Source organism: Suricata suricatta, chromosome 2 (genome assembly GCF_006229205.1).
Source record: "Suricata suricatta isolate VVHF042 chromosome 2, meerkat_22Aug2017_6uvM2_HiC, whole genome shotgun sequence".
Taxonomy (NCBI): Eukaryota; Metazoa; Chordata; class Mammalia; order Carnivora; family Herpestidae; genus Suricata; species Suricata suricatta.
The window spans coordinates 147213705-147241689 of NC_043701.1; the positions used below are offsets into that span (position 1 = coordinate 147213705).

Genomic DNA, 27985 nt, shown 5'->3' on the forward strand with positions numbered 1-27985 from the left:
TGGGGAAGACACACAAATGTGCAGTATGTAACAATAAGCAAGACTTCCTTTGGCGAGGACGTCCGGGAGGACAGGGCTAGGCGGCTTCAGACCCAGGCTTAGGGACCTGAGTTGTGGATGAGATGAGAACCCAGATGCCGATAAGTGGGTAGGTAGCCTGACATTGTGCAACTGACGTCAATAGAGACAAGTCTAGGTAGGATCCATCTCACTAGTCTCTGAGATAGGTGTGGCCCCAGGGACCCCAGCGTCTCCGTCCTCGAATGGAAGTTTGCATGTGGCTGCTTCCCTGGGCCTGGTACAGTAGAGAGGCCCTTTGGGTGGCTGCAGTGATGTTGGTGCAGCTGGGTTCATGGGGAGGTGGTAGCTTCCTGGTGACACACCAACATTTGTGGGATGGCTATGAATGCAGGATCCAGTAAAGGAAAATGAGAAAGAACACTCTGAAATGTAGAAAGAAACCAAGAGACCGTAGCATTCTGGAAATGTGGGTGGGGGGGGCGGCGGGGAGAGAATTTCAGGAAGAAGCAGAGGGTCCCTAGTGAGAGGTCAAGTCACACAAGTACAGAAAAGTGGACACTGGTGGGGAAGCAGCCACAGAGATTGGTGTGTGTTTTTCTTCTGGGAACATGGGGACGAGGAGGTAGCACCAGAGAGCAGAGGGCCCTCAGCTTGGGCTGACCACATGTGCTGGTGGCACCAAGCAGGTGAAGGAGAAAGGGTTCTAGTGATGCACTCGTGAGCAAACTGCTTTGTGTTTTAACTTTTTCAGATCATGGCTTTTCTCCTGAGGAAAAAGACCGCTCTCCTAAACCATCGAATTTTTCAGCTCATCCTCTCCATCGCTGGCACCGCAGAACTGGGCTTCGGATCGTCTGTTGTCACCAATGTTGGTGTCTTTCGACACATCCTCTGCAATTTTGAGGTAAACTGGAGGCTGGTCATTAGCCTTGAAGGAGTGGGGTGTGTGATGGTAAAGAAAGTCTGGGGCTTCCTCTACACTCAGCTGCTCAGCTTCCTCAATAGTCAGGAGGCTCAGGAGAAGGAGAACCTTAAAGACTTTGGAGCCCAGAGACCCTCATTTATAATTAAGTCCTACCACAAATAGGCTTTGTGGCCTTGGGCAAGTCTCTTGATTTCTCTGAATTCTAGTCTTGTAGTATGTGAAAGAGGAACCATCATCTCTCCCTCACAGGCTGGTGTGGGGGTCAAACCAGATGGTATCTGAAAAAGGATCTTAAAAAATATATAAAGGATCTTAAAAAAAAATAGGTTTAATAAATATATACCCCGGTTACTTTGAATGGTGCTTCTGCTGTTGACAAATGTTCCTTGAAAGGGCTGACTGAGAGACCCGAGGGCAGGCCTGAGGCTAAGTGAGGAGACTTCACAGAACTTGGGTGGAAGTGCTCACTGGGGTCAGGAAGTGCTCACTGGGGTCAGGAATTAGCCATGTCCTGGAGACCTGGTGAAAACTAGGATCTGGCCTCTTCACACAGTGACCTGCGCCGGGACAGGACCAAGTTGACACTACAATGCACTAGGTGCTGCAGAGAGACAGGCACAGGGCATCTGGGGAGTTGGGTGAGAGCACAACCAATCAGGTCTCCCGATCAGGGACTCTGGGGCTGAGTCTGGCAGAGTGCATTCAGTGGGGAATGTTCCAAGAGGAGTGCACGCTATGCGCACACAGGAGGGATGACAACAACCACGGGGATTTGAGAGCAAGTGGCTTGGAGGGTATCTGCAAGGCTTTTGTTGCAGGGAGAGGTGAGGCTGGAGGGGGAGACAAGACAGGCTGCAGAAGCCGGGCTGCAGGACCTGCGCTTTAGGCAATCCATGCTGGAGTCTGTAGAAGTATTTTAAAAATGGTATTTTTAATCTAAAGAATGATATACTTATTGTAGAATTCTTAACATTACAGAAAAGTAGGGGGGAACGCTCCTGTTTCTGAGACCCAGATGACCACTGCCAACTTTTAAGGCATTGCTTTTTTGTACTTCCGATGAACGATATACATATTTTTATATCCTAGTCATGATCATAGTGTGCATATTATTTCAAGTCCTGCCTTTTATGACATAATATGGACATTTAAGAATTTATTACGGACTTTTCCCCCCACTTTTTTGTTTTGGTTAAAACACTTAATGAAAAGGGAAAGATACTAATGTCTCGCGTGTCTGCTTTTTACATTTTACAATATTAGGACACTCTGGAGCCTACACGCTTAGAGGAGAAGTCATCACTCAAGTCAGGCAGTAGCAGAACTGCCTCACTGTCTCCTCCTCAGAACTCTTGTTCCAAATGATCCTGTGTTAAGAGTAAATATTACATCTCATTACTACCTATAGCTCATCTCCGAACGTCTGGGACTCTGAGAACTAGACAGTGGCAAAGACATAAGTCCAGGGCCATGGACAGGCAAAATGGGGAGAAATTGGTCTTGAAAAAGGAAGATGAGGAGCATATGAGGGCTAGAGAATAAAACTAGATGCACCACGAGTGCTAGGAAATCCCCTGCGACCTGTGTTTCGTTGCTGCACACCAAGTGACCAAGAGTCCAAAAGGACGCTTGTGAGACCATCCAGTCAAGAATTCGAGGTCCACTCCCTCACATCATGCCCCTTTCCTAGTCTCCTAGGCTCCCAGCAAGCCCTATGCGTTAGCAACACTCTTCAAATCTCCACCATTACTCCTTCAACGACCCTCACCAAGAATGCTTGTTAAAGATATGAGCTTCACATTTAAAAACATTTATTATGTAATTTTGCAAGTATTGTTTTAAATCAGAATAATGTCTTTTAGAGAGAGTTCCTGGTTCTTCATTATCTCCCTTTTGTCAAAGTCTTAGATTATTCTACTCTGTTATTCATATATGAATAAATGTTATTGTAGATGGCACTTTTGTGCATACACTTTCCTTGCTTTAAAAGCTACTTTCTTTGAGTAAATGATTAAAGTTGAATTATTAGGATAAAGGCTTTATAAACAATTTTTAGACTACTGATACACTTTGCTATGTTGCTGGTATCCAAAGATGTTAATTAAAATATCACATGACAGAATTTTTATTTTAGGCCTATTACTTTGGTGGTAGGAGCCCAAGACAGGGAGAGTGGGCCATGAGATTGCTACAGAGATCCAGGTGAAAAATTTTGAAATCCAAATTTTGGCAAAGGCAGTGGGATAAAGAGGAGGAGTAATGAAGCTCCTTATTCATATTAAAAGTGATATAGAACAGAATGAAAGGAATACTGTGTATAACATGGCCTTAAAAGAGACTGTGCATTGTAGGGGATGCTGCTGAAAGCTGGATTTAGAGAAAAAATTGTAATTGTCAATGTATATATTGGAAAAAAGAACATTTGAAAGTAATGAACAGAACCTTTAGGTCAAGAAGTTAGAATGACTAAACAAGAAGAAACACACAAAAACCCTAAACAAAAAAAAAACAAACAGAAACAAAATTCAGAGGAAGAAGGAAGGAAAAAAGAGACGAGAACATAAAGCAGGAAAGAAACATAGAAAGGATGAGCAAGGCCTGTGACTGGTTCTCCATAGCACAAACGTTTTTGTTGAGATTGGCCAAGGTGGGGGAGGGAGTGGAAACAGGAGGCACAACTAAGTAATATTAGGAAGGAAAGGGAAGAAAAACCCAGAGGAGTGTGCAATTAGAAAGGTAACAAAAATAGGATTAGCAACTTTGTGCCAATAAATGTGAACATTTAGCTCCTTTGAACAATCTCCAAGAAAATTTCCAAAATTTGCTCAAAAAGAGATGAAAACTCAAATGGTCCCATAACCAACAACCATCACAAGTTTAAAATCTTACAAGTAAACAACATCTACAAGGCAAGTCCAGGCCCAGGGTTTCTGTAGGGAAGTTCTACCTGTCAGGAAACAGGCCATTCCAACTTATAAACTCTTCCAAGAGGCTGGAAAGGGGGCTCTCCCAGCTTATTTTATGAGCTAATCTTGATTGCAGAACCAAAAAAAAAAAAAAAGAGAAGACAGTATGGGAAATGAAAAAGTACAGGCCAATCTTACTCAAAAATAGAGCTACAAAAATCCTAAATAAAATATTAGCTAATTGGACCAGGCCCTGGATCTGGATCTGAGGATGGATGAAAGGGTTGTAGAGGAAGCCAGCCAGACATGGAATATAGGCTCCCTGTGCCCAAAAGGAAAGGAGATATGCATAAATGACCTCACCACACTGATAGACAAGACAGCCTGCCTTGGCTGCACACCTGTACCTTCTGGAATGCTGGCTGTGCTCAGGCAGCTTGGCTCCACAGCATCCCTGTCAGCAGCCCACCCAGAAATTACCAATGGAGGCACCCACCACCCTTCTACTGCCTGCTCCTGGAATGACCATGGGCCCCCACCCCACCCCTCCATGAGTCAACTCTTGGGTAAGCTGGTGCTTTTAAAGCTGGAGTTAAGAAAATAAGCAACTCATTACACTAGAAGCTAAAGAAATAAAAATAAAAAATAAAATGTTAAGATTAGGAGGAGGGAATTTCAAAAAGAAGAGAACTTTCATAAATAGCTGCCTACATCAAATAAAGTAAGGGCAAGGATGTGTAAATTGTAGATTTTGTAATTTGTAAGGTATAAAATTTGGAAGTCACTTGGAGATCAATTGGGGGTCACTGGCAGGCCTGGTGAAAGGTAAATTGTGGGGTCAGATGTGAGGTGGAGAGAGGATTATAGAAGTCAAGACCGTCAGTGGGATTTTGAAGAAGAAAGGAGAAGAGAATAGAAGGAAGTTTCAAGAATTGAGTCTGGTTGTAGGCTGAGGAGGAGGAAGCAGTGGAAAAGCATGGTTAAAAATGGCAGAGAGAAACACTATTGGTGGGACAAACCCTTAAAGGAGAGGGAAGGTTTAGAGACAAGGGAGTGGGCTCCAGGAGAAATGGTGGGATCCGTGCATAGTGATTGGGACAGATAGTTGAGAGAGAGGAGGGAGACGAAGTTGGGAAGCAGGGGAGAGACAGGAAGCTGGGAAGCAGGAGAACAGGAAGTTGAGAAGCAGGGGAGAGACAGGAAGTTGGGAGGCAGGGGAGAGACAGGAAGTTAAGCAGGGAGAGCAGGAAGTTGAGAAGACAGAGAGAGATAGGAGGTTGAGAAGCAGTGGAGGTACAGGAGGTTGAAGCTTTGGGTTCCTTGAAAAAGGGACAGGCCAGCTCATTCTGAGAGTGAGATGGTCCCAGGGGTTGGGGAGAGGGCAGAATTTGACAGTCTCCATCTGATGTGCAAAGAAATCTAATCCAGACATCTCAGTGCAGTCTTCAGTCCAGGGATTATGTGACACAGGATAACAACACAAAGATTCAATTTTCCATGTTTCTCAAAATTCAGGTACTTGCTATTATGTAATTTCTAATGATAGGCAGCCTTAAACGGCAGCCTCTTACTGTTCCAGTGCTCTGGAAGAGAAACAGGGATGTGCTTCTGTGGAAAGGTAAAGGCTCAGGAACACACAAGATTGTTAGGTTCAGTCTTAGAATTTCTCAGTCCTCCGGGCTCCTGGCACTGAGGCTGGCATAGCATTTGTTCAGTGATTGCCTTCACGAGTGACTATTCCAGGTGTTTAGGCTCTTGGACTTGCACAGACTTGCATGTTGGGGTGCCATGCCTGCCTACCCACACCCTTACTGAGGCCACATCAGCCCACACTAGCTCTCCCAAATCGCATCTGCCCTGCTCTGCGTGCACCAGGAAGTGGCTATGAAATGGGCTAGAAATCTGTTAGTGCATTTATGGCTTAAGAGCAATCCACTTATTTTACCTTGATTTACTTTGCATTCACGCTTTTAAAAAATTTAGTGGGTCCTTATTAAGTGCCCATTATGTGGCATGTGTGGTGGTGGGCCCTGGGGACTGGAGAGGGGTGGTCGCTGTTTTCATGGGCCTCCTCGTAAACTTGGGTCCTCTGAGGATCTTTTGCTTTCACTGTTAAGTAAGAGGATGGAGCCATGGCCACCTGCTTGATTCAAGTGAGGTTGATTATTGACCCTAGGGGTCACTGTCTGCAGGAGATGCCTGGGGGGAGCACAGGGAGGAGACGAGAGTGGGCTCCATGGTCAGACAGACCAGGCTTTGAAGCCGGTCTCTGCCAATTAGAAACCATGGGGCGCCAGGCAAGTTACTTAGTCGCTCTGAATCTTCACTTTTATTAGCTACTAAATGTAGATAATGATATTTTAGGACTTTACAGGGCACTTCTTGCCTCTAGAACATGGCCTCATTTAGAAGTGTGAGCTTTTTCTGCTGCTCTGTGAATGCACTCTTGCAATCCCATGTTGGAACCTTCTCTATTCTGGGCCCTAGGAAATGTCAGTATTTAGAAATAAGAAATAGTGGAGCTCTCTGAAAGGAAATAGTCATGAGATATGAAGGCACGCCATCACCTGTGCCCCAGAAGGATGGTTGCCCGATGCATTTTGTTTGCCGTGAATGAAAACAGCCTGAGTGGTAAAGTTTACTCTCAGAATCGGCAGTGCAGTGTGCAGCTCGCAGTGCCGCTGTATCAGGGGGGCTGTGGGCTGTGCTGCAGGATTTATGGAGGAAAGAAGCAAAGAAAGTGATGAATGCACTTGGTGCATGGTCGCTGGAGCATAAAACCCGACAGCCAAGACTCAGCTTCTAACTCCAGTCCTACTGCTTGCTGGTGGCGCATGGGACTGGTCACTCAACTGGTCACTCTATGGTCTCATCTCTAACTGGAGGAAGACTGGTCTTTGCCTTGTAGGCTCCAGCAAGAATGAGCTGCATTTGGTGTATGGCTACATAGGGCTGAGGGCCAGACATAGGTCAGGGTGGGTATCCTTGGTTCAAATCCAGACTCATACGGAAGCAATGGGCAGCAGCAAAGATGGGGGGATGAGGAGTGGCATTCGAGCTGTCCCCTGGATGGGCACCCTCTAAGTTCTAGGTGTTGAGGGAGAGCTGGTCTGATTCCTGAGCAGCTAAATTGTGTTAGTGTTTTCAAGCCTAAGGAGCTCTGTACCTGCTTATACTGCCTGGAATCCCTTTTTCACACACGTCTTGGTTTCACTTTGTGTTTGTTGTCCCCAGCTCTGGATGAATTCTGCAGACAACCTGGAGCTGTCCCTCTTTTCCCATTTTGTGGAAATCCTTCGATCACCAAGGTAGGCTGGGCTTTGGCAGTGTGGGGCTTGGAACTAATGGCTTCATGCCAAGAAGAGGGACTGTGGGGCTAGGACACTCAGTGGCTCAGCAACCACAGCCTTCTCCCGTTTCCAGACCACTAGGCTCCCAGGTGGCAGTATGTCTGGCTGGGTCCATTTGAGCTGCTGTGACAAAATATGATAGACGGGGTGCCGAGTAAACAACAAAAATTTATTTCTCACAGTTCTGGAGGCTGGAAGTCTAACATATAACATCAAGTCTAACATCAACGTCACTGGCAGATTCAGTGTTGGGGGAGGGTCCTGCTTCCTGGTTAATAGCAGTCTTCTTACCATAATGTCACCTGGTGGGAGGGTCGAGGGAGCTCTCCAGCATCTCTTTTATAAAGGTACTAATCCCATCACTAGGGCTCCACTCATGATCTGTACTTCCCCAAGACCATACCTCCGAATACTATGGTTAGGCTTTAACAGGTGAATTTTGGGGGAGACACAAACATTCAGTCTGTAGCAATGTCTTTCCCAGTAGTTCACTTATGTGGGGCAAGTCTGTCTCCCCGGATGGGTTTGGGCCTCAGGCGGGGACTCTCTGGCTCTGCAGCCAGCAACCTCTCAGGGGCTCAGTAGACGTGGTCAGCAAAGGAAAACACTTCTCTGTGTCCTGTTTGTTTGCCTCCCAACCCACTCTCCCTCTAAGTGACTTCACCAAGTCACTTTTTAAATCACTCAGGGCTCTTTTGGTTGCAAGTGGCAGAAATACAAGTCAAACCAACTTAAGGAAGGAAGGGAGGGAAAAAGGAAGGGAGGAGGGAGGGCAAAGGGAAGGTTGAGAAAGGGGGGATTTATTGGCTCACACATTGGAACGGGGCCAACCTTGACATGGGGCCGGGTGCTCTCATACTATTTCATCTGAGACTGGTCACCTGTCTGGTCCATGCTTTCTTCCGTGCAGGCTTCATTTGGGCAGATGGCAAGATGGCCGCCGGGCAGCTTCTCAGGGCTGGAAGTTCAGAGGAACAAGACAGTCCTGTGGAGAAGGGATACAGAAAAGCAGGCTGCTTAGTGCTGTGATAAGAAAGAGCTTATAGGTGGATGAACACACATCTTCCCTGTTAAGCTGATGAATACAAATCTCACACAAAACTGGGATGCTTCTGCTTCTGTACCAGGGATGTGGAGGTTGGCAGAATTTGTCATATTAGTAGTGAAAAGGCAGTTCAAGAAGGAGCAATCCACCCAAATTCACCCTTCTTAACCTTTGTTTTCCTTTCCCACTTTCTTTCTGTACTTGGTTTCTGAAAGATGGACATTTATCCTGGGAGCTGTTTTCTTTGGTTGAGTAGAATTTACTGGAAATTGAATTTGTGATTATCCTAAGAAGGGGGATGTGGATGCTTGAATTCTGTCTTTTTTCCCCTTTGACTCTCAGTGGCGTGTTCATCCACTTTGTGGTTTGGGGCGGGCAGGAAGAGCACACACCCCAGACAGACTCGCCAAGGGCCCCTCTCTCCTGGCTGTTGGGAAGTGCTCCGCGGTCACACGCGAGTCTGCTGCTGCCTTTGTTCTGAGTTTTCTGAGACCGGCATTAGTTTTCCCTGAGGCTTGGAATTTAAAAGTCAATAACTGGGGGTTGTCTTCGAAGGCAGTTTCCGGCGGTGGAAGGGCATGGGAGGCTCATCCCTGAGCAACTCGGGCTCTTGGCAGACACATATTCAATGGGTGTCTGACAGCATTTTGATGAGTTGCCAAGAGAGCATTGGAGTCAGAGGGCCATGGAGCAAGCCCAGGCTGGGAAACCTTTTTAGCAGAAACACAACAAATTTGGTTCATTCCAGTAAAAGCTTTTACTGCCTTTCCCCGGGCTCACCAGGGAAGGACCCCGGAATGCTGAAGTTGCTCACCAGGCTCAGCTCATCCCCAAGCTCGTCTTTCTCTTCAATGAGCCGGGCCTCACCTGCTCCAAGATCCCCACCATCATTGCCATCCTAGGCTGTCAGCTGAGGGGCCACTCCAGCATCCAGGACCTGCTCAGGTATGGTGCCAGGCTTCCCGGGGGAAGGGCAGAGCCTTGGGACTATTTCACAAGGGAATATAGGCCTCGGCTCTCTCCTGACCACATTCGACCCAGCAACACTACCCTTCGGTACAGTGGCGGGTTCCATTTCCTTGGAACCTTCTAGAGGTGCTGCTCAGGGCTGAGAGTTGAGAAAAGGGGTGAGTCGGTTAGCCTCCCAGTAGGGCTCTGGTGCTCATTGCTCCCCGGGGCTCGGACGCACTTACTATGCCAAGAATTCAAGAATTTCTATGAGCACAGCCATTCTCATCAGCCATTGATTGACCCAACAGGTCTGCCTTAAGTTGCAGATTTCCCAAAGGACAGCCCCAATCGGCATGGTACTTAGCCTTTTCCTTCCTCATCACTATCTGTTATGTTGCTCTGGCAGAGCCAGAGTTAACTGCTCTGATGACAGATTTTAGAAGTCTCTGGAAACACTGCATTGATCATGGAATAATTTGATTTCCCTTAAACTGATTTGGGGAGATCTGTGTACAAAACCTCCCTATATGAGGAGCAGACATGGGCTGAGCCCCCCATTGAACATATTCTTCTCTCTCTGCATTAAGAATTGGACTGTTTGTCGTGTACACCCTCAAGCCTTCTTCGGTGAATGAGAGGCAGCTCTGCGTGGATGGAGGCCTGGACTCCTCAGTGCCTGGTGAGGAGACCTTTCTCAGACACCAGTTTGAAAGCAGCAAGATGGCCCTCCTGGCACCCCTGAGAGCCACCTGTCATTGGCCCGTTTTGTAGAGGGAAGGGCTGAGGCAAAGGAAGTTGTTCCCAAGTAGTGGCTTTGTGAGGTCATAATTTTATGAGTAGGGTTACAGTCAAATCAAATTGGATACTCTTCCTTTACAACCTGGAAGAGCTCCTAAGACCTCCAGGATAAAAGCTCCATTCCTTTTGGCCAACAGGTGGGATTCTTTATGACCCAGTTCCTGCTCACCTTCTTGGTTGAGCCTTTCCTACCCTTGCTCCTCTGATGAGCCCCAACTTTAGCACTCTGAGCACCTGCACATCCTAAATATGTGATGGGCTGCCCTCTGGCCATGCTCTGTGTGTGTTGTTCCCTTGGCAGAAATGTCTCCCATTACCCACCACCCCCCTGCTTTGCTCACGGGACTAACCAACCATTCCTGGTCACATCAAGCCAGGTTAGGTCACCTCCTCTGTGCTTCTAAAGTCCTTGGGCTTACTCTAATGCACAGGTTAGTGATTTGTTTCTTTGAGTCTCTCTCCTGCCAACCAGGTGCAGAACAGCAGCAATTTCATGTTCCCTCTGCTAGGGCAGGTGTGATGGAACTTTGTCCTGGGCGCTACAGAGCTGTGCTGTCCAAGATGGGAGCCTCAAGCTACATGTGGCCATTTACATTTAAATTGAAATTGGTAGAAATTAAATGCAATTAAAAATTCAGCTCGTCAGTCATTCCAGCTCTGTTCCAAGGGTTCAATAACCACACGAGTCTAGTGGTTACTGTATTGGACAGGGGAGATATAAAACACTCTTATCATTGAAAAAGATTCTATTGGACACTGTTACTTAGTCTAGAAAAATGATCTCTTATCTTTAGGTCAAGCTTGAATAGTAGGTATTACTATTCCCATTTTGCAGATGAGGAAATGGAGGCTCAGAGAGATAAGACCCTTGGGGCCAGAATCCAAATAGAGAAAAATCTGACTCCACTTCTCCAAGCTGCCACATAAGTCCTATTACTGCATTTGTGTGCGCTGAATTGGTTGTAAAATAACTGGTTAACCAAGGGAATGAGTGAATGGATCATGGCCCAAAAGTTAGCTTATTCAGTCAGCCCTTCTTCTAATATGGACTTCATTCTGAACTCTACAATGCAAGCTCTAGTTTTACTGCAACATTGATAGGCTGAAGGTTTAGCCTGAAAACACATTAAGAGCAGGAATTGAGATGAAGTACTAAAATCTTCCCCACTCTGCTCCCAATGCCTCCCATAATGCTCAGCATGTAGTTGGTGGTCAAGAAATGTTGCAGCCTATGATAGTGAAAGAAAAAAATTCTTCTACTGGAGAGATAAATTTGACCTTGTTATTTTTAGGACTTTTTGCGGGAGGGGGATGGGAAGCATCAAAATCATCTCCAGTTAAAGGGAACTTTAGGCTCCTGGGTGGCTCAGTTGGTTAAGCGTCCAGCTTTGGCTCAGGTCATGATCTCGCAGTTGGTGTGTTCGAGCCCCATGTCGGGCTCTGTGCTGACAGCTAGCTCAGAGCCTGGAGCCTGCATCAGATTCTGTGTCTCCCTCTCTCTCTCTGACCCTCCCCTACTTGCGCTATCTCTGTCTTTTAAGAATAAACTTAAAAAAGCATTAAAAAAATTTTTTTAAAAAAGGGGACTTTAGGAACATTTCCTGAAATTCTTTTTAAGCACTGCATGGAAGTCTAGAATTGAATGCCAAAATTTTGAGTCTCATCCATGCCCCAATTCCTGGGTGAGCAAAGCGTTTGGTGAATACAGTTGCTTACTGTAGCAAATAGTATGTCTCTTTACATCCGTTTTCTCTCAAATCTGAATTTCCTTATTTTGTAGCTGGAAGCCAAACATCTGGAAAGACAATCTGGCTCAGAAACCAGTTGCTGGAGATGCTGTTCAGTGTAATATCTTCCTCTCAACTTCATCTGTCCTCTGAGTAAGTAACTCCAGGAAGAGCGATTTGGCATTGGTTGCCTCATACAGGGTGCAGTATTAAAACCTTTTCTTAATGAAAAGTTTAGCGTCTCCGAGTCAGTTTTCGGCAATGTGTTTCCTGCACCCGTCAGAAAGAAAATTATCTTCTCTCCACCCAATAAAGCAGACCTTGCCCTAAGATATTCTGATGCAAATGTGAAGTGGGCATGAGTAAGTCAGAACAGATTTGGTATAATTACAATAAGCTCTTTTTGTCACCATTGCTGTAGTATAATTGTTATTGTTTTGGCAGTTGTGACAATCACTGATTTTAATGTTCTGTATTTGGCAGAAAATAGAATGGAGAAATGGCTAGCCTAAATAACATCTATCAAGGAAAAGGCTTGCCAAATTCTTCTGCTATTTACTGTCAGTTATTTGGTTATTTTTCCAAGTTGGAAAAAGAAGTATCTGCCTTCAGTTAACTTTCAAAACAATGTATAACCATGAAATTCCATTAACTCTTTCCCACTGATGCCTGCTTTATATCCAACTCCAGAGTCATTCATTCAACCACTATTTGTTGAGCACCTATTGTGTGTCAGACCCCGTTCCTCACTCCAAGAATGCAGTGCTGAGGAAGTCAGTCCAGGTCCTTGCTCCCACTGGGTTGACATTTTAGTGTGTATGTGTGTTTGGGGGAGGGAGCAATGTGGTGGGGAGTTACCCCTCAGTAGAACAGCCTTGCAAGTAGTGCTCAAAAAGTCTTTGCATTTCTAGAATCAAAACATGGTAGAACTGGAAGATGCCTTGGAGATGAGCTAGTCCAACCCTTTCCTTTTTCATCTTTCTGAATGAGAATGTAGGGTACTGCTTAAGCACCAGGGCTCTGACGTCTAGACCTCCTGGGTTCAAATCCCAGCTCTGCTCTCAGAGACCTTGGGGACGTTACTTAAGTCCTCTATGCCCTCTTCTTCTCATCCATATGAGGATAAGAATAATACCTGCTATGGATGGAAATTAATATGTGACTATCCCTAAGTATTGTGTCTGGGACACTATAAATACTCCATAAGCTAACTGCTTTCATCATCATCATCATTACCATCACCATCATGATCACCATCATTACTATCATCATCACCATCACTGTCATCACCACCACCATCACCATCATCACCATCATGATCACCATCATTACTATCATCATCACCATCACTGTCATCACCACCATCACCACCATCATCACCATCATCATCACCAACATCACCATCATTACTATCATCATCACCATCACCATCACCATCATCACCACCACTATCACCATCATTACTATTGTCATCACCTCCATCATCATCATCACCATCATTACCACCACCATCATCACTGTCATCATCATCATTACCACCACTACCACCACCACCACCACCACCACCATCATCATCATCATCATTGTCATCAAGGAGAATGACCAGAGTGCATCAAGAGCTCTGCCAAAGTCAGCCAGTTAGTAAAGAGAGGCAGGGATAGAAGTGAGGACACTTTCTTGACTTCTAGTTCAGGGGCCACAGCCTTGCTGCCTAGTCCGGCAGTTGGTGTTGAGAACACTGCCAAGCAAATATGGGTTCTTCTCTGGTTCCCAGAGGCAGAGTCCTTTGCTGAGCCATTGCCCCTGAGGTTTGGTTGCCCACCTCCCTGCCCTCTTCAGTCCCCTCTAGCAAATCTGTATTCTCCAAACTCATCATTTTAAAATTCATTTTTGAAAGTGACAGTTAAACTTGTATATACTTTTTTTTGTCTAAACTGATAAAGATGCATAAATACTGGACTATTCCATTTAGATTAATTTTGGTCAGTATATCTGAAAAGGGAGTGACCTAACCATTATGTGTTTTATGCAACTGTACTGATGTAATTAGATGGGTGGCGGGTCAGGCCCTGCAAGTATGGATGCTGGTGGGGTAGGGCTCTCAAGGGGCCTGTGCATTTCTACATCTGTTGGTACAGTTTCCAGTTGTTTTGGCCAACTTACCCTTCAGCTGTTAATAAACAAGTTCAGCCATTTAACAGCAACTTTGCCAGCATTTCAGCTTACCATTCTTTAAAAATATAGCATGTACTTCACTAAGTAATGTCCAGAGTAGCCTTAATTTGCCTCTCCTACGTGACTAGTGATGCTGGAAATTATTTGTATTTTCTGGATGTGTTATTTGCTTGTGGACTGAGAGATAATTTATTGCATCTTTTGACCCTTCCCACCCCAGGACAAAGGAAGAGATGTTTTTGAACCTGGGGCCTGATTGGTTCCTGCTCCTTGTACAGGGCCACGTGCATCCCACCACCACCGTGCTGGGGTTGAAGCTGCTGCTGCACTTTTTGGCAAGCCCCTCTCTTCGTGGGCGATTTAAAGATGGCCTGCCTGGGGGGTCCTGGGTGGAGCGCAGCCTCGAGGGTGTGGACATTGTGATGGGTGAGTGTGCAGCCTTCTCCAGGAGGTAGGGCGCCTCCTCATCCTGGGCTGCAAGTGAGGACCTGCCAGGCTCCTTCCTCTTAGAGCCTTCCTGCTCTTGCTGTAGGATCACCTTGACCTCCGACCCTGATCACTCCCCAGTCCCCTCCTACTTCCTTTTCAGGATCCCCTTAAATCCTGACTCCTTTCCAGACACTGGGGGCTTCCTTCCATTCCTCAAAAGCTCCTGAGCTCTTTTCCTCTTCCTGGGTTGTTGTGCCCAACCCGAAACACCAACATGGCTCTCCTGGCTGGGATGAGTTCATCCCTCAGGTCTCAGTTCAAATGCCACTTCCTCCAGGAGAGGAGGGTTTCTCCTGAATTATGGCCCCTCAGCTATACTCTCTTTGCCCCTATTACTTTACTTTATAGTAATTATCACAATTCACAAGAAAATATTTATTGGGGTATTTCGTTCCTTAATGTCCACCCCACCACTACATTCTAAGTACTTGGTGAGGGTCTGGGGTTCTATGTCCTTATTGCCTAATACAAAGTTCCCCTGTTGCCTCTAAGGTGGCAGGCACTAAGTATCTGTTTTTGAATGAATGAATAAATGAATGAATGAATGAATGAATATATCAGAAATAGGGAAAAGAACTCTTAGTGAATACTTCTTGTGCTCATGTGTGTATGACATATCTTTCTAGCTGGCATTTCTATGGGATGGGTAGGTGGCAGGGAATTTTTTCATGTGCCCAATCCCCACCTTGACCAGAAGCAATAGCAATTGTTCTCAATTGAATTTTATGCCCCTTCCACCTGATCAACAGATAACCTGAAGAGCCACCCCACCTTACCTGACCAGAGCCCCTGCCTGCTTCCTGGGTTCCGCGTCTTGAAAGACTTTCTGGGCCACCATGTGCATATTCCGGAAGTCTATCTTATTGTGTCCACCTTCTTCCTGCAGACGCCACTTATAGAGCTGACAGATGGACCCAAAGTAGGTTTTTGGGGGTGCCCTTGGGATGGAGTGATACACCTGGTTTTCTCCCATGTGACCAAGGAGGTTCCCTAAGACTTTCCACTGCTACCTCCATCCACTTCTTCTAACTCATATTGTGTTCTCACCCCCTTCCTTCCCTCACAGTGCCACCCCCTTGGCTAGCTCTTCAGGTTCTCTGAGTTCCTGAGCCTCTGTCTCCCATGCTCCCTCCCAGCAGGTCTCTGTTTTTGTCAGTCCCACTTTTAAGTCTTTCCCCTTCTGGGCATGGTTGGAGAAGTCACATGATGATGGCCACGGGAGGGGAAGCAAATTGATGCCACCACAGAATCAGAGCCTCAGTTTATACCTTCTGAAAGAGCATGTGTCCTTACCTTAGCAATGTGCCTTGATTCCCCTGCGTTCTGGAGTAAACCATATATGCTCTCCAGACTTCTGCTCCAAAGCCACCCTTTGCTCAAATGACTTACTTCACCATGGGAATGGAGGACCCCAGAGGGAGGTATTGCTCTGGCACCCTGCTCTCTACCACATGCCATGAACACATGCCATGACCCTCTTCATCACCTTCTCTCTGCTGTCATTGGAAAAAGGTAGTTTCTCCAGGCTGATCTGGATTCCTCCCACTCCTTTTCTGAGTCATCTCACCAGTAGTTGGCCCTTCTTTCTCCTGTACTTTCAGCATCTCCTTTTCTATGGACTCTTTCCTCATAGACCGTAAATATGGTGAACTGTGTCCCACCTAAAACCAGAAGCTGCCCCCTTGATTCATTCTCTTGGCCAACTGCTCTCCTATTTGTCTTTTTTTTTTTTGTCCTTCCTTAGCCACATCTCTCCAAAGAGGAGCCTACACTCACGATACATAGCTTCTCACCATTCACCCACTCACTCATTCACCCGAACCACATCCCAAGTCTTCCTGAGCTCCCATTCCTGCAGGATCAGGTTCCGAATCCATAGCCAGTGTCGAGACCCTTTGTGATTGGGTGTCTGACTTGTCTCTCCAGCCCAGCTTCCTTGCTTACCTGCCCTTTGTGCTGTGAACCCCCTGAGTTACCTCCCCAGTAGGATCAGCTGCGTTGTGCTTGCTTCGCCTGTGCCTTTAATGAGTTCTTACTCCCATGTCACCTGCCTGGTGAGGTGTCTTCCTTCAATACACAGCTCAGCTGCCACCATCTGCTTAGATCCCTGTGTGCCTCAGCACACCTTCGCCTTATATGGCATGGACACATTTATATGATTTCCTCTCTCCTTGGCTACTGAGCACCTCAAGAACAGACCCCACTTCTTACCTTCCTGAGCATCTGACAAACAGCAGATTCAGAAATTCTTTCTTGGTCTCAGTTGAGTTAAACTGCACTGAATGGAAACTGGGGGAGAGGCATGGCTCTGCAGATAGAAGGCTAGAAAATCCACCCCTCTCGCACATCTTTGTATTTGACCTATCTAAATCTTGATATATGCTAATAGTATTATAGATCACACTTCAAAATAAAGTTCTTAATACGCTATGCTAGGTTCACTGAAACCGTGTATTTCTATTTCTCCAAGAATGTGTTGTAAGTAACAAACATCTGCTGAGTGTCAGGACCTGTGATAGATGTTTTACATATTTTATTTCGCTTGATATTTATAACAATCCCATGGAATAGAGAATACAATTTTCATTTTACAGAAAAGGAAACTGAGTTGCCAAGAGGCTGAATAGCTTGCACAAATCCAGCTTTTAAAGAGGCAAAGTCAGATTGCCCTGCTGGTCAATTCCTCGTTCCCTCTGCTCCCCTCTGCCCTGTGCTCAAAGCCTTTGAATTCCTCCCATGTTCTCTGGAATCTCATTTACAAACATTCATTAAAGTTGATTGTGACCTCAAACCAAACCAAAGAGCTAAACTTGATGCAGCATCTTCTCGGAGGTGAGTCTTTCCCTCACGCACCGACTGGGCTGGAGTTCTGCACAGGGGCCAGCCACCCAGGCTGCTACTGTGCTGTTTCGTCTCTCCCACTCAGGCCCCCTGAGAAGCCTGAGGTCCTGGCTAGAAAGCTGGTCTGGTTGGTGTGCAGCCATATATGTCTCTCTACAGTCCTTGCCCCCTCTTTCAGGACAGCCTGGATGCCATGCTTCAGTTGCTCCTGCAGAAACACTCCAGTGAAGACGTCCTCCGGGTTGGGCTGTGCACTGAAGGTGCCCTGCTGCTTCTGGAAATGCTGAAAGCCACCATGAGCCAGGTGAGACCCATTCCTCACATCTCCCGAGGAGGCTCTGATGGGAAGACAATTTTGGAAGGGTCACCTTGACTTTTTCCAGCAGCTTCCCGGGAACGCTGATCATTAGCAAGTGTCATTCAGGAAACTTGATAGAAAAGGCATGGTGGTTCTAGCGATAACTTAGGTGCTCAGTGGGAAACTCAGCCTAAGTGTCCCCCATGGAGTTTGTGCGCTGTGGCTGGAAGACGTCTGTTTTTCATTTGTTCAAATATTTGAGTTCCTTCACTGGGAGATGTAATGCCTTCAGTAAAGGGAACATTTCTGAGCAACTGATTTGGGTCAGCGGCTTCAGGTGAATGGCGGGGGTGGAAAGGGACCTGTTCCCTCAAGGAGCTCACCGCTACTGGGGACAGGTGCGCCTCACATGAGTGAACTGTGAGGTAGAACCCTGTTAGAGAAGACAGATGCCCACCAACTACTTACATGACATGGAGACCCATCAATTCAGACATTCAAGGTCCACCAGAGGTTATTTTCAAAATGGAGGCAAGTGTGAGGGGGTGAAGGCCATGAGGCTTGTGAATGGGAGTAATTATGAGCCAGATTAACAAGAACTTGCATGAAAGGCTGACAACGTCTGACTTCATTCTGTAGACCCCCAAGGGTAACTGGAGGCTTGATTATGTGTGGGGAGACCTTATTGCTTCTGGGAAATGATTCATCCTTAGCTTTACAATTTCAACAAATACAAGATAGGCAGTAAAAATCACCTGAAACACCCCCATCCAGAGATAACTACTGTGACCTTTAGGGGAAGGTTCTCCCACATGCCTTAGATTATACCATATCCTTACAGAGGATTTAGGCCACAGAAATCCCTCTTGCCTTTGTTTTTCAAACAAAGGAAATTTATGCTCTTTCTCAGAATGTTCATTGTTATAAAAAAATCTATAATGAACTTTCTTGAGCTGATCAGGTCCTTTTTCTCCAAAGTTCTCCATAGTGTGAATTCTGGCATGTGGGATAGAGGGTCGAAGTGTCCTTCATGTATTTTCTTTTGGATGCAGTTCTCAGGAAAGATGCGTTAGACATTATACATACACGTTCCTCCTTCTAATGTATATCCTGCCATCTTGTGTAGGAGAGCTCCGTCCAGTCATCACAGCCTCAGCAACACTGCCTAACGGGTGATTTCATGCTTGAGTTCTCTCAGGTTTATCACTAGTGAAATTGATAGCATTTTTCATATGCTTATTAACCATCTCTATTTATTTTTCTGTGAAGTGCCTATTTGTGTCTTTTGCTAATTTTTCTCTGTGTATTTGTGTATGTGTGTGTGTGTGTGTGTGTGTGTGTGATTATGCTAAGAAAGTACAGATCACACTTCTTGCTCTTTTTAAAACCAAGAATGTATTTAATTTTTATTATATACTCATTTAGCATGTAATTAGGTAATCGTCTGCTTTTTTCTTTCAGCCACTTACATACTGTGAATTACATTAACAGATTTTTCACATTTTCACAAAGATTCACCGAGTTCCTCTGTTCTTATTCTTTCAGTATACTTCTCTATTCTGCTTGTAAATATTTTATTTATGACTTTGAGTGTATATTTATAAGTGATAGCAGCCTGCAGCTTTCCTTTGTTACATGTTTGTCAGGTCTTGATATCAGTATTATGCTAGCTTTATTGAAAAAATTTATTCTTTTTTTATTCAAGAAAATGTTAAATCCATAATTCTTGTCTTATTTAAATTGTTCCTATGAAACTTCTTGGGCCTAATTTTTTTCCATTATTGCTTTCTTTAGGCTCTCAAATGTCTCCTTGACCTTGTTTAGGTAATAGATGTTTTATTCAGTTCTCACAGATGGACCCTTTAAATTCATTTAATTTTCTGTATGATTATTTCTCTCTTCTTATTCTGTATTTGAAGGCTCATGCTTTCTTTACCACACCCCTCCCATTACCTAAGGATCTGGGGACTTGAGGATTGATTTAAAGAAACAATTTTGGATATATTCTCCTGATTTTTTTCTGTCTAGTTTTACTATTTTTAAATTTGACATTATCATTTTTTTGGTAGTTTTCTAGAGTTAATGTGATTGCAGTTTTAAAGACCTCTTAACTGTTTTTTTAAATTTATTTATTTAAATTCAAGTTAGTCAACATGCAGTGTAGTATTGGTTTCAGAAGTAGGACCCAGTGATTCATCACTTAGGTATAACACCCAGTGCTCATCCCAACAAGCGCCCTCCTTAATGCCCCTCACCCATTCAGCCCAACCCCCACCCAACTCCCCTCCAGCAACCCTCAGTGCGTTCTCTGTGTTTAAGAGTCTTTTATGGTTTGCCTCTCTCTCTGTTTTTATCTTATTTTTCCTTCCCTTCCCCTATGTTCATCTGTTGTGTTTCTTAAATTTCATAGATGGGTGAAATTATATGATATTTGTCTTTCTCTGACTGACTTAATTTCACTTAGCATAGCACACTCTACTTCCATCCACATTGTTGCAAATGGCACCATCTTTTTGATTTTTTATTCTTTTTAGGTGGCCAAGTAATATTCCATTATATATATATATATATACACACAATGGAATATATATATATATATATGTATGTGTGTGTGTATATATATGTATATATATATACATACACCACATCTTCTTTATCCATTCATCAGTTGATGCATATTTGGGCCCTTTCCATAACCTGGCTATTGTTCTTAACACTGCTAAAAATATTGAGGTGCGTGTGCCCTTTCGAATCATCATTTTGGTATCCTTTGGATAAATACCTAGTAGTACAATTGCTGGGTCATAAGCTAGTTCTATTTTTAATTTTCTGAGGAATCTCTATACTCTTTTCCAGAATGGCTGTACCAGTTTGCATTCTCACCAATAGTGCAAAAGCATTCATCTTTCTACTCACCCTCTGCAACATCTGTTGTTTTAGACACTCTGACAGGTGTGAGGTGGTATCTCATTGTGGTTTTGATTTGTATTTTCTCTGATGAGGAGTGATGTTGAACATCTTTTCATGTACTTGTTAGCCATCTGGATGTCCTCTTTGGAAAAATGTCTATTCATGTCTCCTGCCCTTTTCTTCATGGGAACAGACAGCTTTTCTTCCTTTGGAACAGAACAGACAGCATTATGTCCACTGTGCAGATATAGAAACTGAAGCTTACAGAGAGTAACCCAGGCAAGGTCACAGAGTGAGGGCACAGTGGAGACATGTGGGTCCAGCATTAGCGTTATAGTCCAGGTCACTGCCATGCCTAAGAATCCTCAGGGGTCCCTCTTGCTTAATGCATCAAATCCAAATTCCTTTCCCAAAAGTCCAAATCTTATATCTGACTTTACCTTTCAGCTCCTGTTCTGGTCACTATGAAAATAAGCCTGAAGTGCTAAGATGTCTCCTTCAATCCTCACAGCAACCTTCTGAAATGGTCATAGTGGGATCCTTATTTCACAGAGTGGGGGCTGGAGGGGCTAAGGAACTGGTCCAAAGCTATCAGTAAATGGCAGAGGCAGCATCTGAACCAGGCACACTAACTCCAGAGAAAGCCCTTGGAGCTCCGAGCTCTGGTATCTCCCATAGATCTAACATTGTGATGTAAGAACCTGGTGGAGAAGCTAGATGCAGGTGACTTCAGAAGCAGGGTCTCTGTCTACCTACTTAGCCCAAACCAAACCCTCACCAAGATCCTGTGAATGGGATTTTAAACTGCTCTCCAATTGTCCCCTGCACACTGCCTTCTTTCCACAATTAGGTTTGTCAGTTCCAAGCCCTTGGTAGCTCCTTGGTAAACACATCTTAACTCATGTACATAGGGCCAGGACTTGGAGCGAGCTGCTGGGAAAGTGAGGAGCCACAGATGGGGGAGGCTGGGGCTGAGGAACCTGACATCCACCTATAACATCTGTAGGAGTAGGCGGAGCACCATTCAGTCTAGTTGTTGGCGTGGCCCCATTGTTGGTGACTCTAATGTTAAGGTTAGTACATTTTCGATTTCCAAGCTGTCCATTCAGGACATAGCAGGACCTCAGGCAGCCACTGGATATATTGGGGCTGGAGTCAGTCTCCAGACAAAGTGACTGGGATTTGGGCTTCAGTGTGGCACTAGTGTGCAGCCAAGATGGATGCTTGGCCATGTGGCAAAGGCCAGGTTATGGGGGCAAAAAGATGCCCAGATCCTCTCAGGACACTGGACATCAGTTCAGTGTAACATGATCCATCCCAAACCCCCGGCTGGTGGGGAAGGGGCTCCTCAAGGCCTGCTAACCACAGACAAGCTCTGTTCAGATATTAGCCAGGATGATGTCTACAGCTGGAAGTATTAGCACTGGGCTGGGGAAGGCTGACGTTGACTCTTACTGGCAAGTTCCTTGAACACAGAGGCTGTGTCTAATCATGTAGAGGCAGTATAAGGCAGACTTTACAGCCAGATTGCTGGGGTTTAATTCCTGGCTCTGTCCCTTACCTGTCAGGTGATCTTTGGCAAGCTACTTAACTTCGCTGTGCCTCTGTCTTCCCATCTGTAAAAGTGAGGTAAATGTAGACCTACTTCAGAGGGTTGCTGTGAGGGGGGGAAGAGGAATGCGTGTGAAGCCCTTGGAACAAAGTCTACACACATGGTAAACCCTTCCCCAACTGATGGCCAGTATCCCATGCTAGTCTGCAGACTTAGGCGTCTCGTAATTAGGTGTCTTGTTGAAAGTCTCAGAAACCCCTAGATTTCAAGCCCTCTGGCTCCTCTGCAGCTACAGCCATGCTCCCATGCGCCGTGTCTCATGAAGTATGTCTTCAGCCCTCTGCAGGCTCCGGAGATGATGCCTGGGAACAGACCTTCCCTGCCAGCGTGCTGCACTTCCTTGGGCTCGTGCACAGCACCTACCCCCAGGACCCTGCCTGGCGGGCCCCGGAGTTCCTCCAGACGTTGGCTGCTGTCACCTTCCCTCTGAGAACTCCCAAGGTAGGACACGCCACTGCCCTGCTCTGTGATAGCAGGGGTGAGTGTCCTCATGCTTCAAGAGCAAAGGGCAAAATTGCTCCCTACCACCACCCCAAGTTAAAATACATTTTAAGGCCACCTGGCTGAAACAATAAGTAAACAACTCGGGTAACTAATTTTCCTTTTCTTGGCTGAGATGCAGCTTGAGGTCCCTTTCAGCTCCGAGATTCAGTAATTTTTTTGAGTTGTAAGGAGTCTCAGTAAGGAGAAATTTGATGGTAGACCAAATCCAGTTCTATATGGAAGACTGACACTGCTAAGGTGAAACCACAGATTATTTCCCAGAAGGCCAGGAGCCTATGCACCAGACAGGGAATGGGGAACAGGAAATGTCCTGTCTTCTGGTCTCAGGACCCTCATCCTGTTCACAGCCTACGATTCAGGACTCCTTGCAGTTGGAGGGTTTGCTGAGGGCCAGCTTAGAGCCAGACAAGCTGAGGTTGGGAGGGGAGAGGGCTGACTGGGTCCTGAGGACATGGTGTGAGTCTGGGCCCCGGGAAGAGAGGCCCAGCAGGCCATGGGGGCCCAATGGACTCAGCATCTACAAGCTGAGAGGAGCAGGTAAGGATAGTGTGAAAGGAAGGTAGCTGCAGGAGAGGAAGGGCAGACCAACATCCCCTGGTGTCCCCACCATGGTGCAGTAGGACCCTGTGACCCCAGCAGGGAGGTGAATGAAGATGCCTGTCTGAAAAGCCATGTTAGAAAGCATGCAGTGCTTGGGGTGCCTGGGTGGCTCAGTTGGTCAAGCGTCCAGCTTTGGCTCAGGTCATGATCTCACGGTTCATGGGTTCAAGCCCCATGGCGGGCTCTGTGCTGACAGCTAGCTCAGAGCCTGGAGCCTGCTTCCGATTTTGTGTCTCCCTCTCTCTCTGACCGTCCCCTGCTCATGCTGTCTCTCTCTGTCTCTCAAAAATAAATTTAAAACATAAAAAAATTTTAAAAAAAGAAAGCATGTAGTGCTAAGGGAAGGTTAGAAACTGTGGCACACACAGTGTGGATATGTAATATTTGCTCCATAATTATTTGCTGAATAACCAAATGAATGAATGAATGAGCCTAGAAGTGTGCTCGTGGGGACAGATACCATCTACTGAACACCTACAGCTGTCCTGAGCCTGGTGCTTGGGTTAACCCTCTGAGCACCGTAGGCAGGTATTGTCTGGATGAGGAGAGTGAGATCCAGAGAGGCTGAGTGGGACTGGCCAACTTCTGTGTGTTTAGTGGGAACCTAAGTCCCATCTCACAAAATGGTTGAGAGAACGAAATTGGCCACAGTTTACATGATTCCTGAGTGACAGAGCCAAGTTTGAAACCTCACTGTCTCACCCCAAGGCCCATGTCCTTTCCGTCAGTCGGTTTAAAATAAAATTAAATGGCCCAATAAAGTTTGAGTAATTAGTTTTAATGAAAAAACTAAATATAAAGACTAGAAGGTTTGCAGGAAGATAAATGGTTTGGCAGGCTAATACCAATGAAAGGAACATACGGGAAAAGTAAATGTTAAAAAAAAGATGGTGGAGGGCACTTATGGGGAAGAGCACTGGGTGTTGTATGGAAAACAATTTGACAATAAAATATTATGGAAAAAAAAAGATGCAATAAAAAGCCAAGGAAATCACTATGGACAACACTGGAGAGGTGATGGATGGGACAGAAGCCAGGCTCCCTCAGGCCAGGCAAGGAGGAAGGACAATCCTACAGGGTACCCCTCTCCAATCCCCCAAACTGGGGCCTCTGGAGCAGGCCAGGACCCTGCAGTCCACAGCCTGACATTCTCGGCCCACATCCCCACCTCAGCTCCTACACCCACAGGCCGGGTTTGCCATCTGTCTGCTAAGTCTGGGTTCCAGCCAGCTGCCTGCCTGCAGCTCTGGGGCACACTCTGACCCAGGGCTCTTCTTCACACTCAACCATTCTGGCCTGGGGGCAGGCCTGGCGCAAAGTCACCTCTCCAGTTTCTGCAGATGAGCCCTACCCCATCTTGGGGCTCCTGGCTCCAGTGTCAAAGCGCTTATCTCCACACCTCCTAGCTTTGTTCCAGCTCCAAGTCAGCTTCAGAAGGCCTTTGTTGCACAAAAAGTGTGACAGGCCCTCTTCATGCAGAGGGCTGGTGGCCAGAAGTCTTCGGTTTGCTGTGGATATATATGGCATCTTTCCAGTCAAGGCCGCGTGGAGCTAATTAATGCAGTCACCACCTCCCTAGGTGCCATTAAATTCATTTTATGGCTTAATTAAGAATGGCTGCATTAATTTTATGAATGAGCAAAGGGAGGTGCCGACAGATGAATGTGCATGAAAAGTTCATGGGCCAAGAGTCAGGAGCCCCCAGCTACATGTCCTTGGGTGTGTCATTTGGCCTCCCAGCATCCCCATGTCTTCCTGGACATATCTGAGCTGATGACCCCTGCCTCACTGATCTTCCAATATTTTTATAAATATAAAAATGAGAAAGTGAAGGCCAAGGTGCTTCAGGGACTTGGACGCCAGGACTTGAGGAAGCCTTGCTTCTCTCACCTGAGGGTCCAGTCAACATCAGCAGAGCCTGGTAGGCAGTAAAGGTGAGTGAGTGCTCCACCAGGAGGTGGGGACAAACTTTCCTGACCAGAGTCCATGGGGCTGGGCATTGCCACGTGCGCCGTTCTCTCATTGCATCCCCACACGTCTTTGTGAGTCCTTTCCATTGTCGCCATGTGACTGATGGTGAGCTGCGGCTCTGAGGAAGGGAGTGGCTTGCCCAGGACACACCCTGGACTTCATTGCTGACCACTGCAGGCCTCTCTTGCTGCATGCTTAGGTTCTTTCCACGACTCCCACCTATCTCAGAGACCATAGCCTGCCACGTCATAAACAGTGGGACTCTGGAAAAGCCTCTTTTCTCCTCAGAGCCTTGATTTCCTTACATGTAAATGGGTTTGGTAAGAATCCCACCTGAGCACCCCTCAGAGGTGGATGTGAAAGCACTTTGAGGCAGGCCGGTGCTCATGCTGGGGTTCTCTTGTCTTTGATTTGATTTGAGGAGCCCATAACTCAGCTTGCCAGCAACCCTGGGGCTGAGGCTGAAGGCGACAATACTGCAGAGGGCCTGCAGGCTCCTGCCAGGTCACATCCCGCCCGGAAGCAGCTGAGGAATTTCATGCAGCTGCTCTTGAGGGAGCTCTTGCTGGAGGCCTCCAACCCCAAGCAGTGGCTGCCGTTGGAAGTGCTCCTGGAGGTGAGTTGGGAAGGGTGGTGTTGGGCCATGTGCTGTGGGAGCGGGCCTGGGAGGGCATGGGCACCACAAGGGCAGGGTGTGCCCAGGGAGACCTGAGAGCTGATGCCTTTTAATAGGTCACCTAGGTCTGTCGGTGAACCCCACTGGCTGGTTGTTGAGAGTATCTCCTGGGGCTGCAGTGATATGTTGGGAACCACAGACCCTCACACAGTGGGGAGCTCACCAAGCAGCATGTAGATAGATGGACGAGGGCAGGTTTTAGCCAGGCCCCAGAAGGAGCCTGAAGCAGAGATTTTGTGGAAGCAATTTACTGGGGGCTGTGCTTTCAGGGGAAGCAGGGAAGGAATGCAGAGGGAGATGGGGGAGAAGCTAGCTAAGAAATGGCCTCAGCGATAGCCTGGTCCCAAGGCGAACTAAGGTGTGCTATCTGCATCCCAGAGTTGGCCCCACCTTGAGGCATCTACCTGGTCGCCATTGCCTTAGGTCTCCCACAACTTGCTGCCTCCACCCAGCAGGTGGGCATCACTTCACCAGGGAGGCAACTTCATCAGCAGAGGGCAATGCCCTGGAGACGGATAGTTGTGAGCTCTTTGCAGCCTACACTCCCAGCAGATGTAGTATTAGCATATGGGCCGGTGGGCACTAAGGGGACAAGATAGCCATGTGGCCACTGTCTTAGTCCCCAGTATGCTTGCAGGCTTCTCCAGACAATGCCACCAGGCAACAGAAGCGGGATTTCCAATCCGAGGTCCTGCTTTCCACCATGGAAATATTTCACTCGATGAGTGGAGGCAACACACCCATGCTCAGAGGTGAGTAGGGGTGACTTTCTCCTCCTTTATGATGCAAAACTTCTGGAAGCTGAGCAGGAAAGCCCGTGTGTCCACCAGCACTGACCCATCCCCTGGGTCACAGTGCTGCAAGGCCCCTTAGGAGACATGGGAAACCACCTTCCACCTGCACATCAGCCCCTCCATGACTCAATGAGAAGACCTCCCTGACCCTGGGGTGGCCTCAGGGGAGGCCTACTTTCCATGACACCCCTGCCATCACTGGGCTGCTCAGAGACAGAAAGCCTCAGAGCTAAAATCAGTTCTTTTCTGGCTTCAGTAGGATTGGCTTCTTCCCATGAGGGAGGTCAAGATGTCAATTAGAATTTAACATTCTTCTGCGCAGCATCTTATTCTCTGCACCCAAGACTGGGCGTGGCAAGTATTTCTGAAATGGACAAACCTGGATGAAGACACTGCCATTGTCCCTAAGAAGTTCAGACTGAAGCTTCCTTCAGAATGCCTAGTTCCAGGGAAGCTATACCTTCCCAATGAGATTAAACAAAAGTTCTCTCTGTGGTTTCAGAGCCATGGAGTCCTTAGCAATGTGGCTCATCTTCTGGACTCTTCCTTGCCACAATGTGGCAACCCTGATTTTCGGTCTTTCTTGGGGGAGTATCTGAAGGGCAGTAAGGAAGAGTCAGTTTTGCTCTTGGCTCTGTCACTATATGGTAATGTGACTCAGGGCCGGTGCCTGAAGCTGTGAGGATGGCCGTTGTGGTTGTTATAAGAATTAGCCGAGACCCTCACATTCCCACCTGAGCTCAGTGCCTACCACGATGGTGAGCACAGACACTTCAACGTGACAGCTTTATCCTCTGTCCCCTGTAGCAACAGGGCCTCAGGTCACCATGACAGCCTTCCCATTTACCATATGCCTTAAATCCTCCAAATGCCTACTGGAAGAAATGCTGCTCCTCATCCGGCTTCTCCCGCTTGGTTTATGTCGCTGACAACGTTGTTAAAGACCAATTTATTTTGAAAAAAAAACTGTGTGTTCATTGGGCACCTATGGTGCAAGACCCCATCTTCCAGAAACAGGGTGTACAGAAGGTTACAGTGGGGTATAGGAGGTGAGTGAGATTGGCTGGTCACCATGAGGGGCGTGGAGACTGTTGCAGGAGAAGGCCATTTGAACTCTGATGATTTCTCAGACTTCGTCTGTGTCCTTTCCACACCCCTACCCCCAGGCAGTAAAGAGCCTCAGCCGAATGCAGAAACCGCTTCTGCTCCTTCACTCGCAAGCATCTCCCAGTTCACCCAGAAGCTGGTGGAGAAACTGTACAGTGGGATGTTCTCAGCAGACCCCAGACACATTTTTCTCTTCATCATAGACCGCATCATGGTGGTAAGAACTGGTTTTTGAGAAATCCAAGTTTTTTTTTAACTTACTTTAGTGATCATTCATTTAAAAAG

General features: G+C 46.5%; 1 protein-coding gene across 10 annotated transcripts in view; it reads left to right on the forward strand.

Moving 5' to 3' along the window:
• The window catches only part of WDFY4 (WDFY family member 4), a 274355-nt gene that overhangs the window by 105555 nt on the left and 140815 nt on the right, over positions 1-27985 (forward strand). For 8 of the 10 annotated variants that reach the window (XM_029932108.1, XM_029932107.1, XM_029932101.1 and 5 more), the window contains 12 exons: positions 773-925; positions 7087-7160; positions 9031-9192; positions 9786-9877; positions 11777-11876; positions 14119-14324; positions 15137-15306; positions 17407-17532; positions 22325-22489; positions 25545-25739; positions 26437-26551; positions 27760-27917. In XM_029932108.1, the coding sequence (XP_029787968.1) occupies positions 773-925; positions 7087-7160; positions 9031-9192; positions 9786-9877; positions 11777-11876; positions 14119-14324; positions 15137-15306; positions 17407-17532; positions 22325-22489; positions 25545-25739; positions 26437-26551; positions 27760-27917 (1716 nt within the window). Of the gene's footprint in view, positions 1-772; positions 926-2209; positions 2325-7086; positions 7162-9030; positions 9193-9785; positions 9878-11776; positions 11877-14118; positions 14325-15136; positions 15307-17406; positions 17533-22324; positions 22490-25544; positions 25740-26436; positions 26552-27759; positions 27918-27985 lie in introns of those variants that run through there. The other 2 variants (XM_029932102.1, XM_029932110.1) reach the window with 2 other exon arrangements.